General features: G+C 36.3%; 1 protein-coding gene across 1 annotated transcript; it reads right to left on the bottom strand.

Moving 5' to 3' along the window:
• Nucleotides 1–2324: 2324 nt before the first annotated feature.
• On the bottom strand, nucleotides 2325–5790 carry LOC131152241 (inorganic phosphate transporter 1-4-like). Its single transcript, XM_058103999.1, has one exon. The coding sequence runs from the start codon at nucleotides 4133–4135 to the stop codon at nucleotides 2540–2542; it is 1596 nt and encodes a 531-aa protein (XP_057959982.1). The 5' UTR covers nucleotides 4136–5790; the 3' UTR covers nucleotides 2325–2539.
• Nucleotides 5791–15896: the final 10106 nt, after the last annotated feature.

Below are 15896 nucleotides of genomic sequence, written 5' to 3'. Positions count from 1 at the left end.
TAAGGAAAGGGGATTCTGTTTATATCAGTTTATTTTTGAAATCGGGATCGGTAAGCTTGTAGGCTACAATCGTACGTATGTTTTGGTAACTTATTTGGGGAAATCTATCGGGTAAAAATACGGAATTTTTGGGTTACAGTTTTCGGGGAAATTTGAGGATTTCGAGTATCATCTCTACTTTGTTTGGAAAACCGTTTGTTTTGTTTAAACTGTATTATTGAGATGACTATTATCCATATTTGCATAAACTGTATACTTGAATTGAAAAATGATATGATTTGCTGTAAACCAAATAAGTGTGGTATGTATGGTTGTATGTAATTGTTCAAGGTATTTTGTAAAACAGCTATGTGGCGGCTAATTACCGTACGCTAATATGTATAGGAGTGTGAGCTCCAAAATGATTCCAGGTTTTGTGAAATAGGCTAGGGGCGACTAATTACCGTGCGCCGAAACAGTTATGTGGCGGCTAATTACCGTACGCTGCGCCATGTACCGGTGTGAAAACCGTGGGCGAGAGTGTCCAGCTCTATATCCAAGGGTGTGAAATATCACTACGTATCCCGGCTGGTCACCGAGGGGTGTGAGTTACACTGTATGACAATGTAATCACTGTGAAGTTTCGGGTTTCATGGAGTAGTTGCGTGTTGGCAATGTAATCGCTGTGGAACTTCGGGCTCATGGAGTTGTTGCGTATTAGTATGAGCTATACCGTATTGGCAATGTAATCGCTTGAAGCTTCGGGTTTCATAGCGTAATTGCGTATTAGTGTGACGACACTAACCGTATGTTTTGGGTATCGTATGTACTGGAAAGCATTTGTGAAAATACTGGAACCATACGGAACCATATGAAAATATTTTCGAATTGTATCGTATTGTATAATGTTATGTTTTGCGTAAAATAACACTGATATGCCACACATTGATATAATCTGATTTCTTCCTTACTGAAAGGTGTCTCACCCCGAATGTACGTACAATATTTTTCAGGCCCATCAGGTAGCCGTAATTAGCATCCTAGCAATCAAAAGCGGGAGTGTCGTTAGCTGCTGTTAGTGCTTGATTAGGTACGAGATTTTGTAACCGGGTTGTCGTGATGGGTTTTTTAGAAACATGGAGTATGTACGGTATTTATGGGATTGTATATCTTAGTATTCTATGGGTTTGTGTATCCTAGTTGTGTACAGACTATAGTATGGTATGTTATATAGATAGATGAAGCATTTTTCGTTGCGTAATTGATGAGTATGGATGTATATGTGCATGTGTATAAGGGCATTCGTGTACCCCATGGGGCCGGACCCTCCTTTGGTATTATATCATGTAATTTTTAATTGATATAGAGACAAATTATATTACTATATTCACACCTGTAACTCATATGCGGGTTCGGGGCGTGACAATTTTGATTTAATATAAAAGAATACGTCAAAGAAACACGTGAGTGCGCCCATTGTAATGGAATTCTATGATGGGATTTGTGCGAGAAATGGTGTCTTTGAATTTAATAGATATGTTGTCATTATTGAATAAAAAAAAAAGTTCATGAACAAAAAATAATAATACAAATAAAGTTTAAAATAATTTAATGAAAGCACATGCTCTCTTACAATTTGTACAAAATTCTAGGTCCTATAATAATATTGCCATGTTGTGAAAAAGTGTATTATTTTTCATGCCTCAACTTAAATTTTATAAAAAAATAAAAAATGTATAGTTAATTATCCCTACATTTAGTAAATACCCAAAAGGAGAAAAACTCTTTGACCACTATTAAAAAAAAAAAAAAAAACTAACAAATAACTTTGTACAAAGTGTAACAAATTTAAGGACAAAAGAGATGATACAATTTTTAATAAAAATAAAATATGGATTTATGTTCCTATTAGTTGATTTTATCAATTCTTGTTCTATTGTTAATTGTAGAATTATTCATACTAAAACTTTGAAGATTTTCTTTTCTTTGTTTCTAATTTATATTGTCCAAGTGTGGCTCAAATACTAGGGTAAGAAGGCTTCCTAGTTAAAATATTAGGATTCTAGTTTTGGAAAATTAGATTTTGTATTAGAGATTGTAAGATGTCAAGGGTCGGATCTTACGAATTTCAACTTTCATTATCTCGTTAAATTAATTGTACGTATCCATCATTCATTATCAAAGAATTTTGAAAATCATTTTCAACAAGAAAGAAAAAGTAAATTTATTATATAATTATGTTCCTAAAATATTGGTCATAAATTCAAGATCATCATATTGTCGATGACAGGAAAATGAAACTCAAACTGGCAATGGCAGCAAACACAGATTCTCACCAAAAGTCATACCAGAAAATAATTACTATATAAGATTTTCTTTACTTGCACTGCCAATATTTAGGGTTTAATGACGACAATAGCTAATCCTACTACACCGAAAACAAAACAGACTGTATAAACAAAGCAGCAGTCACGCTGAGAAAGAGCTTATTTCATCTTAAAGCCATGGATGTGTTCAGCCCTCCTGCTTCAAGATTTGTACCTGAATTATACCTAATTGCTTAAACTGGAACAGTCCTTGAGGTTTCTTTTTCTTCCTCGTTCTCGCCGGAACAATCCTCCAGCGATTTACCTTTAGATTCCGGCACCAAGAAAGTGAATAGAATCCCCAAGAAATTCACCACGCCCAGAACAATAAGCGCGTTCCTCACCCCGATTCCCGGCGGATACCCTTTGTCCGTTTTTGTTTTGTCCTTGTCCTGAGCGGCGTACAGGAACCCGAAAGCCCCCACGATTGCTCCTGCTTTTCCGGCCGCCGCGGAAATCCCGTGGCACGTTGATCGTAGCCTCGCCGGGAAGATCTCTGCCGGCACGACGAAGGTTGTAGCATTGGGGCCGAAATTTGCGAAGAAGAAAGTGAGCGAGTAAATCACCACGAATCCGATTCGGTGTTCTTTCAAGGTCCAGTGATGGTAGGGGATGGCCAAGGCGAACATGAACACGGTCATGAAGAAGAAGCCCATCAATTGAATCGCAAATCTTCCGATTCTGTCGATGAAGGCGACGGTGAACCAATACCCAGGAACGGTGCTGCAAAGAGCAATTAGGGTTTGGGCCCTCGCGATTCGGAAAACCTCTTCGATGGCGTTCATGCTTTTTGCCTCCGGAATCCATCCAATCGCGCTGAATATGTCCTTCTGGAATAGATTCTGGCTGTAGAAGGCGATGTCCAGCAAGAACCATGTACTGGTGGTTCCCAGCAAGTGAAGCCCGTGCCGAATTAAGAACTCTCTCGAGAACAAACCGAAATCTCTCCCGTTTTCTTCAGTGATCTGCTCGATCTTCCCCTGCTCTGCTTCGAGCTCCACCTGCAAAACCTTCGACATATCCGCCGCGGCTTGTTTCGCGTTCTTGGCGACCAATGCCGTGTACCGGGCGGTTTCCGGCATCTTCATCCGCCAGTAGTAAGTTAGCAACGCCGGCACGGCGCCGAACATCAGAATTATCCGCCAGATGTAATCGGCCTGCGGGACAGTGGAGGCGAGGGCGTTGGTTTGGTAAGCCGGAGCAGGGTACCTCGCCTTAAACGCCGCCGAGAGTATGATTCCGACCATACCGCCAGTCAAAATCCCAAACCCCTGCATCGCGAACACGGCAGCAATGAAGGCTCCGCGAGTCTTCTTGTTGGCGTACTCCGACATGATGGTGGCGGAGAGGGGGTAGTCCCCGCCGATGCCAAAACCGAGCCAGAAGCGGAAGAAACAGAGGGTGGTCATGACGCCTTTGGCATCGTGGCCGAAGGAGAGGCCGGAGGCGATTGAGCAGATCACCATGAGCATGAGGGTCATGCCGTAAACCTTTTTCCTTCCCATCTTGTCGCCGAGCCAACCGAAGAAAAGCTGGCCGGCGAGGGTGCCGCAGAAGGCGACGCCGTTGACGGCGGCGGCAACATTGGGGGGCAGAGTGCCAGGCTTGGGGTCGCTGGTGTCGTGGTAGTAGATGCGGCCGAGCAGTTTGGTGACGAGGGAGATGCAGAAGAGATCGTAGGCGTCGGTGAAGAAGCCCATACCGGCGATTACGATGGCCGTGAAATGGTACCATTGGGTTTTGGCGACATCAAGTGCGTTGAGCACTTGCAGTGGTTCCTGCTTGGCCATTGTTGGATCCTCTCTTTTCCCACAAGCTCTCTCTGGCCGTCTCAGACCCTTCGTCTTCCTTCAAACTGGAATATGCTTGGGTCCAGTCCTGCAAATTTGGAATATGAAGGGGGAAGGTGAGGGATATACACCAAGCATCAAGATAAGCCGTCTGAGCCCTTGCAGTGAGAGAAGGCAGGTATTTAAAAGCTCTTCCATGGGACCCAGAATGTATTGACTTCAGCTACTGAGTTGACTCAGATTTTTTTTTTTTTTTATAAATATTATTATTATTATTAAAACAAAAGAAAAACACAAGTGATAATTTCAAAATTTTCATAAATCACATAAACTTCCAAATATTCAACTAATTTTCCTAATATTTGATTTTCAGAATATTTATAACTCTCAAAAAATTGTCTTAAGATTGTGTATTTTAGTAAATTTGAAGAAACAAAAATTTTTGAAATTTATTATTATTTAATTTTTTTGGGAGTTGGGAGAAGTGGGAAAATCTTATTAACTAATATAAAATCAGAACTGAATGCATAGTGAGTGACATTTTGTTCTCTTTCCTAGAGACTAAATGATAAGTTGCAAGATGAACTTTACCGAATTGATAACAAGTTGTAATATCTTGGTTGTTTTTTTTTCCTTGAAAATTCTAATATATGCATAAAATTTTAAAAACTCAAAATTAAAATCTTAATTTATCAATAATCACAACTGTCATCATATTTTTAAATTTTAAACATACACATAAAAATTTGAAAATTATTTTCAATTATTCTTCCGTGTTTAAAGCTTAAATCTTAAATCTTAGATCAAATTAGTTCAAGCTTCCATCTAATGAACTCATCATATTTGAAATTAAAAATTTAAATTTCAAATTGCCTAAAGTTCAAAAGTTGTAATTGTAGAGTTCAAGGAAATTCAGCATAAAGTACCCAATCCTTTTTATTTAAAAAAAATTATTATAAAGACTTAAAAACAAAATTTTTGTTATATTTATATAAAAAATTCAAAATTAAAACACCACGACTGATGACAAAAAAGGGATTGAGGGGGCTCTCAGGCACAAGCTCAGGTGGTAAGGATGGAAGCTAGATAGCCTTTAAAGAGAGGTATGTTTGGGATTCGGCCCTTGTCAGTTGAGTGCATATTCACGATTTGTATCCTACGTCAATGAAGGACACTGTTGACATAAGCGGAGTTTGGTGCCGTGCCGTGCCAAGGGGATCCAATTAGACTCGTCTGTGGTAGGAGACCTCGTTATTGACAAAAAATAAAAGGGGATTGAGGAGATAGAAGTAAACATAATGGGAAAGGGCTTTGAAGGACGTGAAATTTGCAATTTGGCATCAAACGAAAACTCAATAGGCACATTTTGGTGGCATGAGCCATGAGTTATGAACAGTTTTGGTGAAAAATTTAGACATAAATTGGCGATTGGGTTCACTCATTCATTCATTTTGATTGTGTGGCAGCCGCGGTGCTGTGCTGTGCTGTAGATAGGGAGGGCGCAATGACTTTTCAACGCGTTGGAACTCAGAGTCACATGTGAATGTGAATTGTGACTTGTGACTTGTGACTTGTGAGCCCGCACCTGGTTTTCCCAATAACATGACCGCATACGATTTGTTAAATCTCTCCTTTTAAATAAAATTTAGTGATTTGAAATTTGTTTGGGTCTATAAGGTAAAGGTAAAGAGATACATGAGCATAACATCATTATCATTTTATTTTTTTGAAAAAATAAGAGTATATCAATATGGATCTGACAATACTTTGAAAAAATGCTTTGTGCCAATAATTTGTGCACTATGAATTATATAATATAATGTTAGTGGGCGTACCTAGTAAAATAATACCATATGAGCAAGATGAATATTTCACTTAAATAAATTCAATTACCAACATGATATTTTATAATTTTATAATTAGTGGTTGTAGATCTTATATAGAGGATCGTTTTTCACAGATTGTATTCTGGTATCACTATATTATTCAGTGTTAATCTTATTGTAATTAAAATTTACTATCAATTAATTTTTTGAATTCGAGCATGTGTATTCATATGATAGCTATAATTATCAGGCTTTTGTGAATGTTAATACTATTTCAAGAAACGTTCTTTCATTCAACGCAAGGAGAGTCACTAAATTCAAACCAAGTTGATGCATCAAATACAAAATATTTCTTAAAATAATATCTTAACTATTATCTTATATACTATAACATAAATTTAGATGATGCATAAATTTGAATAATAGGTTAGGTATATGATGAACTCATGAACCTCTAATTCAACAACTAACATCTTTTTCTAAGAATTTATTTATAGTAAGCCCAAACGCGATAATGGTGGAGCATTTCTACATATTAAAAAGAATTATTTTTTTTTTGTGTACACATACTATAAATTAGTTTAATGAAAAATATGTTATATTCAAACTTGTACGCCACTTGTTTCAAGAATATTAGGAAAATTGAATATTTTTTATTTGTATTATTAATTTTATTATTTACGACTATATAAAAAATTTGTCATTTAGTTAAAAAAAGTCAAATTCATATTCAAAAACTAAAAAATTAAACAGCTAAGAAATATTGTAAACAAATAAAACATTTTGAGAATTTTATTTTTAAATTCTATATCTGCAATGTGGAGGATATATAAGTATTTGATAAAATATAGTAAGAATTCGATTAAATATAAATACAGAATACCTCTTAAATTTTATATATATATATATATATATATATATATTTTACAATTGAATTGATAAAATTATACAAGTGATACTTAAACCTATTGAGTTATACCTTTTATTTATATAATCTTTTTTTAACTAAAATTTGTTAAATCTGGTATATTATTATCATTTGTGCGACTGTTAAAGGTTTGGAGCCGATTTAGTTACAAAAAATTGTTTTTTTATTTTTTACTATTAATTTTCAAGAATTAAAAAGAAAACTTATTTATTTTAATATTTTCAACAACTGCACAAGAATGTAAAAAATAAGGCATCTTTTATTATTTTCTTCATTTTTGAAAAAACTGAAAAAATAACATAAATTCTTTGAAATTATTTTGAAATATAGAAATTAAAAATGAGAATTATTTTACAAAACTGAGAAAATCTTTTAATTGTGCCCTCTTATTACGGATCCTGAAAAGTTAAAAATAGAATGGAAAATTTATTTTATTTGGAAGGAAAATGACAGCAGGAGCACAGAACTCATCAAGGGTAAGACTGTATTTTCCCTTTTAATTACGCTTCCCTGTGTGAGAAAATTCTTGGTCGCAACAATGGCGGGGTTAATTAAAAACAAAGAAAGACTCAAAAAGAGATGCATCTTATTCAACCGACAACATCACATCACACGGGGGATTTCAGCTACAAAAAGAAAAGAAAAAATATATATATGGGTAAAATAAACATAGTTAATGAATTTTTAAAACGAACTTCAACGTCCAATTATTGAAAAAACATACAGCGCACTTGCAGTAGCCAAAAACCAGAGAGAGAGAGAGAGGAGATGATGACGTACCTGATCAAGGAGCCCCGGGGGAGGGGGGGGGGGGTGGTTTCGCTTTCAAAATATTGAGAGAGTTTGGTTATGAAAGATACAGCAGAATATTTGTGCGGAGCAGGACTGAGGAGGCTAGCCCACAGAAAGCCAGAAATCAAGAACCGATGATTATATATTGATACAGTCTCTTGAATCCCCAGAGAGAGAAGCGGAGAGAGATGGGAGTAGAGCGAGGAAAGTGGGGGAGGTTTAGTTCGATATTTGAATGCAAGCATTGAAGCGGGGAGCTGGGGATGGTTGGAATCTTCGGCATACGCATACTCCAATAATGTGGATACCTTAATTTGGTCAACCCTTCTGTTTAATAATAATACTATGCCATAATGCCACGCTCATCTCTCTCTCTCTCTCTCTCTCTCTCTCTCTCTCTAACGTGTATATATATATATATATATATAAGAATGCTTTAATTATTGAAATGGGGACGGAAGCTTTCTTGTGATTGCGGGCTAGGTGCAGCGGGTGCAATGGCAGGACGGGCGCCGTTCACATCACTAATTTAAACATCATAGGAAGCGTGTGCATCCACTGGCTAAATGGTCAACCTTATCACAAAAAAAATGGCTACTCAAAATGATCAATTGAACATTGACACTGCACCTTTTAAAAAACACTCTCTCTCTCTCTCTCTCTCTCTCTCTCTCTCTCTCTCTCTCTCTCTCATTGTATATATATATATATATATATATATATAATTATTGAAATGGCATGGGGACGGGGCTTTCTTGTCGGTGCGGGCTAGGAGCAGCGGATGCAGTGGCAGGGCGGGCGCCGTACACTTCACCAATTTGAATGAACATCATAGGAAGCATGTGCATCCCCTAATGGTCAACCTTACGACTACAAAAATTTCTACTCAAAGCAATGCACCTTTTAAAAAAAATACTTAATACTCTAATTTAATTTTTATTTGGTAAAAAATTAAATACCTTTTAAATAAAGATATGAATAAAAATGAGCAGTGATGAATTGGATAAAATGCACTTGTTATGCCAACCCTTGTTAGAAGTGTATGACTAGTTACCCTATTTCATTGAGGGTGAATGGTGAAATAAGGAGTGGAAGACAATCATAAGGAGAATGAAAAAAAGGGAGGTGAAGGAGCTTAGATTAAATGGAAAGAAAAAGAATTTCTTTACAAGTTATACCTAGAAAAGCCTTCAATTAGGCGAATTAAGAATGTTTGCAAAACATTATATGTCCTCAATGAGTTTTGGAGTCAAATAGTTGAAATGGATACATTTTGGCACTTCTACTCCCACCTTCTCAATTATAATAAAATAGGGACCCTACAAACTTTTTAATAGCTCAAGAGGCTTGAGGCAGGGTCTAAGCCATTTATTAAGGAAAATAAGTGATCTCAACCTTTTTTTCTTTCAAGATTTTCTATTGAAAATAGTTGGGAAATATGAACATTTCTTACATCTTATTTTCGGATGATACTATCTTATTTTGTAAAGACTCCCTTCAAGAGTTGCAGAATCTCAGGTCAGTACTCCTATGTTTTGAAGCAATTTCAGGCCTCAAAATAAATCTCTCCAAAAGTAATCTATTCCATCTTGGTGATGTGCAATTCAAAGAAGAAGCTCTAGATATCTTTAATTGTAAAATAGGTTAGTTCCCCCTACCTATTTGAGATTACCACTAAGAGCTAAGCATGGAAATAAGAAGAAACAAGTAATGTGGAAGGCTCGACTCCTCTTTATTGGTGGAATATTAACACTACTTATTCGTGTTAGGGATTTATACTGAAAGACATGTTTTATGCAATCGGTTTTAGTATTCATTAATAACTTCAGTTATTCTATTTTAATGAGAATTTTTGTGAGTAATGTTTGTCTGACATTATTTATTTAATGATTATGTATGTATGTCGTTTATTCTATATAGTAGGTGATCTAATGTGTAGAGTACGATTTATACACAGAAGATTAGATCGTCAGTTTTTATAAAACATAAGTTTATTGTTCACAGTCTTAAAAGAAATTGGACACACCATTGTTGGGACTATAGCACAAGGTTTTAATAGGTCTGTCTTGACTATTGGGAATGGTACTGTAATGACCCAAAAATTCATACCATATATATATATTTACATTGTCAAACTATATTTTTTAACTCTAATACTCTGTATACATATACATATCATCATCACAGCCTAGAGTGGGTGTTGTGGTAAACTGTGCATTCCATGTATAATACTATGCAGCGGAAAAACATAAATATCAAACTATAACCCAAAATACATAATACCAGAGTACTACAGATCCACCATATACATATATGTACACCTTTCCCAAAAATCCCAAAATGCTAAGGGATCTACAACTCAGCCCAAAACTATGTCGACTCAGTTGTCTCCTCTATCTTTGAGTTGGCCCTGCATATCTCTTTGGGTTATCTGAAATGTTTATGATGTTGGGGTGAGACACCTCCTAGTAAGGAGAAACATGTTATACTAGTGTGTGACATATGAGTTTATACGCAAAACATAAACTTTTATTAAAACTATAAATGAGATATCATGTAAAAGTATCTGTACTATAACCATCATCTATGTCATTTAAAATATAGTAATTCTAAGTTAATTATTCAAACATACTTCTATCTATAATTTATAATCTCTGTTTTTTGTGAATGTTGTATATGTATATAGTTATGAAAACTTCCCTAGATGGTTGTATGTCTTGATTTAACCCCTCATGATAGGGTTGTGTGGCCCATAGGTGGGACTAAACACTGGTTGGTCTACCAGTGCTAGTCTAATTGTATTTATGTATAGTCTGTAGCAAAAAAGGTCTACTCCACCTAGTTCGAATGCCAGGGTGCCCTTTTGTAAGAACCCGAACCATGATATATGGGTTTATTGTGTAAAAGAGGGGTAAAAATGGAATTTGCACAGATTTCGTTGACGAGGCCATAATTCGTTGACGAAGGTAGAAGGCTTTTTGTCGATGAAATTCAGAGATTCGTCGATGAAGAAAAGCTGAGAGGTTTGGAAAAATTTAAATATCAGGGTTCGTTGATGAAATCGCTGTCTCGTCGACGAAATCCATGAAGACTTCGTCGACGAAGACACCAATTTGTCGACGAAGCCCCTAAGGTCAAAGGTCTTTATAAGGATATTTTAGTTTTCTTCATTGCTAAGTTTTGGTTTTTCCTCTCTCTCTCTCTCTCTCTCTCTCTCTCTCTCTAAAACTCTCCCTCCACACTCTCTCTCTAGTTTTGGTTGCCAATTGTTGCCCGGTTCGTGGATCCAAGGTTACTGCGAGGATCAGTGAAGGATTCTCTATGTTTCTAGTGGATCAGAATCTCGATTCGAGTGATTTTGGGTTTCGAGCTAAAATCGAGGTAAGGCTCGGTTTTTGTTTATGATTCAGTATATGTATAGTAGTACGGATTGTAAGTATATTTTGTACTATGGTTCGTAGATTTTGGAGTCTTGGTTCATAGTTTTGAGGATCGTAAAGTTAGTAGTTGGAATTTGGGTTAAGGTAAGGGGATTTTATTTATATCAGTCCATTTTTGAAATCAGGATCGGTAAGCTTGTAGGCTACAATCGTATGTATGTTATGACTACTTATTTGGGAAAATCTATCAAGTAAAAATGTAGGATTTTCGGGTTATAGTTTTTCGGGAAAATTGGGGATTTTGGGTATCATCTCTATTTTTTTTGGAAAACCATTGGATGCTTTAAAATTGTATTATTGAGATGATCGTAATCCGTATTTGCATAAACTGTATACTTGAAATTGTAAATGATATGAATTGCCGTAAACCAAATAAGTGTGGTATGTATAGGTGTATGTATTTGTTCTAGGTATTTGTAAAACAGTTATGTGGTGGCTAATTACCGTACGCTGAAATGTATAGGAACGTGAGTTCCAAAATGTTTCCAGGTTTTGTGAAATCATCTAGGGGCAGCTAATTACCATACGTCGAAAGTGACCGGCTCTATATCAGAGGGTGTGAAATATTACCAGTCTAATTCCGGTTGGTCACCGAAGTGGTGTGAGCTATATGCTACATCATATGATGCAATGGATTCCCTGTGGGCCTAGGTCGTTGCAGCATAGTTGTACATGTGGCAATGTAATCGGGGTGAGACTAGGTGACCTTGTGTAGTTGCGTATGTAGCAATGTAATCACTATTGGGCCTGAGTCATAGATCTTCGTAGTTGCATATGTAGTAATGTAATCGCTATGAGACTAGGTGACCTTGTGTAGTTGCGTTTGAGGCAATGGATTCACCATTGGGCCTTGATCGTCGCAGCATAGTTGCGTATGTAGCAATGTAATCTCTGTGAGATGAGGTGACCTAGTGTAGTTGCGAACTAGTGTGACGACACTGACCATATGTATGTATGTATGTATGTATGTATGTATGTATGTATGTATGTTGGGTATCGTATGAACTGGAATGGTATTATGAAAATACTGGAATTGTATGTATTTGTATGAAACTGTATGAATTGTTTCAAACTGTATCGTATGTATAGTATTATGAAGTATGTAAAATGACACTGGCATGCCACACACTAATATAAACTTTTTTCTTCCTTACTGAGAGGTGTCTCACCCCGAATGTACGTACAATATTTTTCAGGGCCTTCGGGTAGCTGAAACTAGCATCCTAGCATCCGAAAGCGAGGGGTGTTGTTTAGCTACTACTAGTGCCTGATAGGTACGAGTTTTTGTAACCTGGTTGTCGTGATGGATTTTGTAGACTCCCGTAGTATGTATGGTATTCGTAGGGATGTATATCCTTGTATGGTATAAACTCTGGTATGGTACTGTTTATGTATAGAAAGACCGTATTCCGCTTGCATATTCTGATGAGTATGGACGATTGTATGTATGTATGTAGGGCATCCGTTCACTCTACAGGGCTGGACCCTCTTTTTATGTTGTATCATGTATGTTTTAATTGATACAAACACAGGTTAGGTTACTTAAATTCACCCCTGGGTCCCATTTTCGGGTTTGGGGCATGACACCTCTACTCTACTTGTACGAACTCGACCTAAGTAACATGGACTAAATAGGTAAGAAAAGGGTAAAAAGGTAAATTTTGCAGGTGTTGTCAATGAAGCCATTGTTCTCGTTAACGAAGGCCCTCATACTCTTCGTCATCAAAATTTAGAGCCTTATTGACGAAGAGATACCAAACGTGTTGTAAAATATTGGAATAGGGTTCGTCGTTGAAGGAGCTGGTTCGTTGACGAAATGTGTGGATGATTCGTGGACAAAGGTGCTGTCTCGTTGACAAATTGGACCAGGTCAAGGGTCTACAAATAGGATATTTTATTGCTTCATTGCTAAGAAACCTCAAAAACCTCTCTCTCTCTCTCTAGAACTCAAATTCTCTCTCTCTCTCTCTCTCTCTCTCTCTCTCTCCAGGATTTTGGGCCATCTGTTTCCGGAATCAACGATCTGACGTTACCACATAGATCAAGAGGAGAATCTCTTCAAGTATAGCAGATTAGAATCTCGTTTTGAGGATTTTTAGGTTTTGACCCAAAATCGAAGTAAGGGTCTGATTTTTTTTTTTGTTTCGATAGATCTGTAGAGAATAGTATTGTAAGGAAGTATTATTCTTCTTTGTTTAGATTTTGGTGCCTCAATTCGTAGTTTTAGAGTCGTAGAGTTCATATTTTGGTATTCGGGAAAAGGTAAGGGGGTTCTGTCTATATCAGTTATTTTTGAAATCAGAATGAGTAAACATGTAGTTTACGATTATATGTATGTTTTGGTTACTTATTTAGGAAAATCTATTAGGTGAAAATGCGGAATTTTTGGATTATAGTTTTGGGGAAAATTGGGGGTTTCAAGTATCGTCCCTATTTCTGTTGGAAAATCGTACATTGTATAAAACTGTAGTATTGAGATGACCATACCTGTATTTGTATTAAACTGTATTCTCGAATTGAAAACAATATGATTATTGTATACTCAAATAAGTGTGGAATGAAATGTTGTATATAAAATGTTCCAGGGTTTTGTAAAACGGTTAGGGGCAGCTAATTATTGTACGCTGATGGGTATAGGAACATGAGTTCCAAAATTGTTCCAGGTTTTGTAAATCAACTTGGGGCGGCTAATTGCCGTATGCTGACGCCATGTCTTAGCTAATTTTCGTGGGCGAGAGTGTCCGACTTTATATCCGAGGGTGTGAAATATCGCCTGTTTGTTCCGGCTGGTCACCAATGGGTGTGAGTGGACACCGTACTGGCAACGATATTGCTGTGAGGCTTCGGTTATTGTAGGGTATCAGGTGCTTGAGTGTGACAACACTTACCGTATCTCTGGTATCGTATGTATTAGAACTGAATTGTGAAAATACTAGAACTTTATTGTGTTATGTTTTATGTTGAAATAACACTTGTATGCCACACACTGATATAACCTACTTTCTTCCTTACTGAGAGGTGTCTCGCCCCGAATATACAAATATTTTTCTAGTCCTTTGGGTAACCGAAACTAGCATCCTAACATTCGGGAGCGTGGGTGTCGGTTAGCTACGTAGAGTATTTACGTAAGTACGGATATCTGTAACTGGGTTGTCATTATTGGGTTTTGTAGACACATGGGGTATGTATGGTATTTTGGAATGTGGATTCTAATTATGTACAGACTTTGGTATGGTACGTTGTATGGTATGATGTATGTATAGAGAGAACATTTCTGCTGCGTATTTGATGTGTTTGGATATCTATGTGATTGTGTATACTGTTATGTGTACTCCACGGGGTCGGACCCTCATTTAAAGTAGTATCATGTATGTTTTAAATGATACAGAGACAAGTTAGGTTACTATATTCACACATGGGACCCATTCATGGGTTCGGGGCGTGACACTACCATTGGCACAATCGGCATTCAACACCATACTCTATCTGAGATGTATGGTTGCACTGTCTATACTATATTGCTACGATACTGTACTCTATAAATTGCTCTGTTCCATCAGGGTCTAATACTATATACTACTATTTCTATATATTATCTATCTATTTTACTATGATTCTGTATCAACTATATTTACCATGATGCTGTAATTCTCTATATTAACCATGATACTATAATAACTATATTTCTTTATCATCTGTAATTCTGTATGTCATGGTTCTATGCTCTATATATCATGGTTCTGTAAAACTCTGTATAATCGTGGTTTTGTAAAACACTGTATAATCATGGTACTGTAAAACATTTTATATTCATGGTTCTATAAAACACTGCATAATCATGGCTCTTAAATAAAGCTGTATAATCTATATAGCGTAATTCTATAAAAACCATATAATCATAATTCTGTAAATCTATATAAAATTTTGTAATATTCCAGTAATACTCATGCCACACAGCTAAATAAAACTCATTAAATATAATATGTGATACTGTATAATTTTCATGCTCTGATCTGTTCAAAAATCATACTCTGTAACTTATAATCAAATAATATGCTTTACTGATAAAATTTCTAATTTAACTGGCATAACATATTTCCCTAACTTGACTTTTTGAGGACTATTTATTATTTTTCTGTTTTATGCTTGTGGCATTCGTAATTTCAACGCCCTGAAATTATACACATGTATTTCTCTTGTCAATTAACTGAATTTCTCAGAATTATCATATTCACATTTTTCTCGAACCCGCATATTCCTAGTTTATCTACTAAATATTATCATTTTTACCTTATTTTCTGGGAAAATACCTGCCGAAACTCTAAATCATGCCTGCAACTTTGTACCATAACCCTGTATTTCAAAAAATTCCAATTCCTTAGCTCAACCCTAGAACTATATTCATATTCACATTCATAATCTTATACATCCATTAACCCAAATAAACTTTCCAATAAATACCCAAACTACACCCTTACCTTGGTTTTGGGTTGGTGCCCCAAAACCCCAAACTAAAATTTCACTCCACCTAAGTTGTTGAGAATCTTGCCAGGAACCTTGTGGTGGTACCTGCTCGTCGATTCGGGCTTAAAACGGAGTAGAATTTTAGAGAGAAGGGGAAAAGGGTTCATGGGTTTAGTGAGAGAGGGAGAAGAAAAATTTTATTTTCTTCAAATGAGGCTTGCAGGATTTCTTTAGAACTTGCACTGGCAAGAAAAATGTCGCCTGTTTTCTTGAACTCCCAGAAAATCGTTGCTGGTTTTCTAGTTAACCGA

This window comes from Malania oleifera, chromosome 3 (assembly GCF_029873635.1).
Source record: "Malania oleifera isolate guangnan ecotype guangnan chromosome 3, ASM2987363v1, whole genome shotgun sequence".
NCBI classification, from domain to species: Eukaryota; Viridiplantae; Streptophyta; class Magnoliopsida; order Santalales; family Ximeniaceae; genus Malania; species Malania oleifera.
Note: the sequence above shows the minus strand (reverse complement) of the source record. Positions and strands in the feature narration are given on the sequence as shown.

Bases quoted from the DNA above. Each gene is read 5' to 3' on its own strand.
- LOC131152241 (XM_058103999.1), bottom strand. From the start codon at position 4,135: ATGGCCAAGCAGGAACCACTGCAAGTGCTCAACGCACTTGATGTCGCC.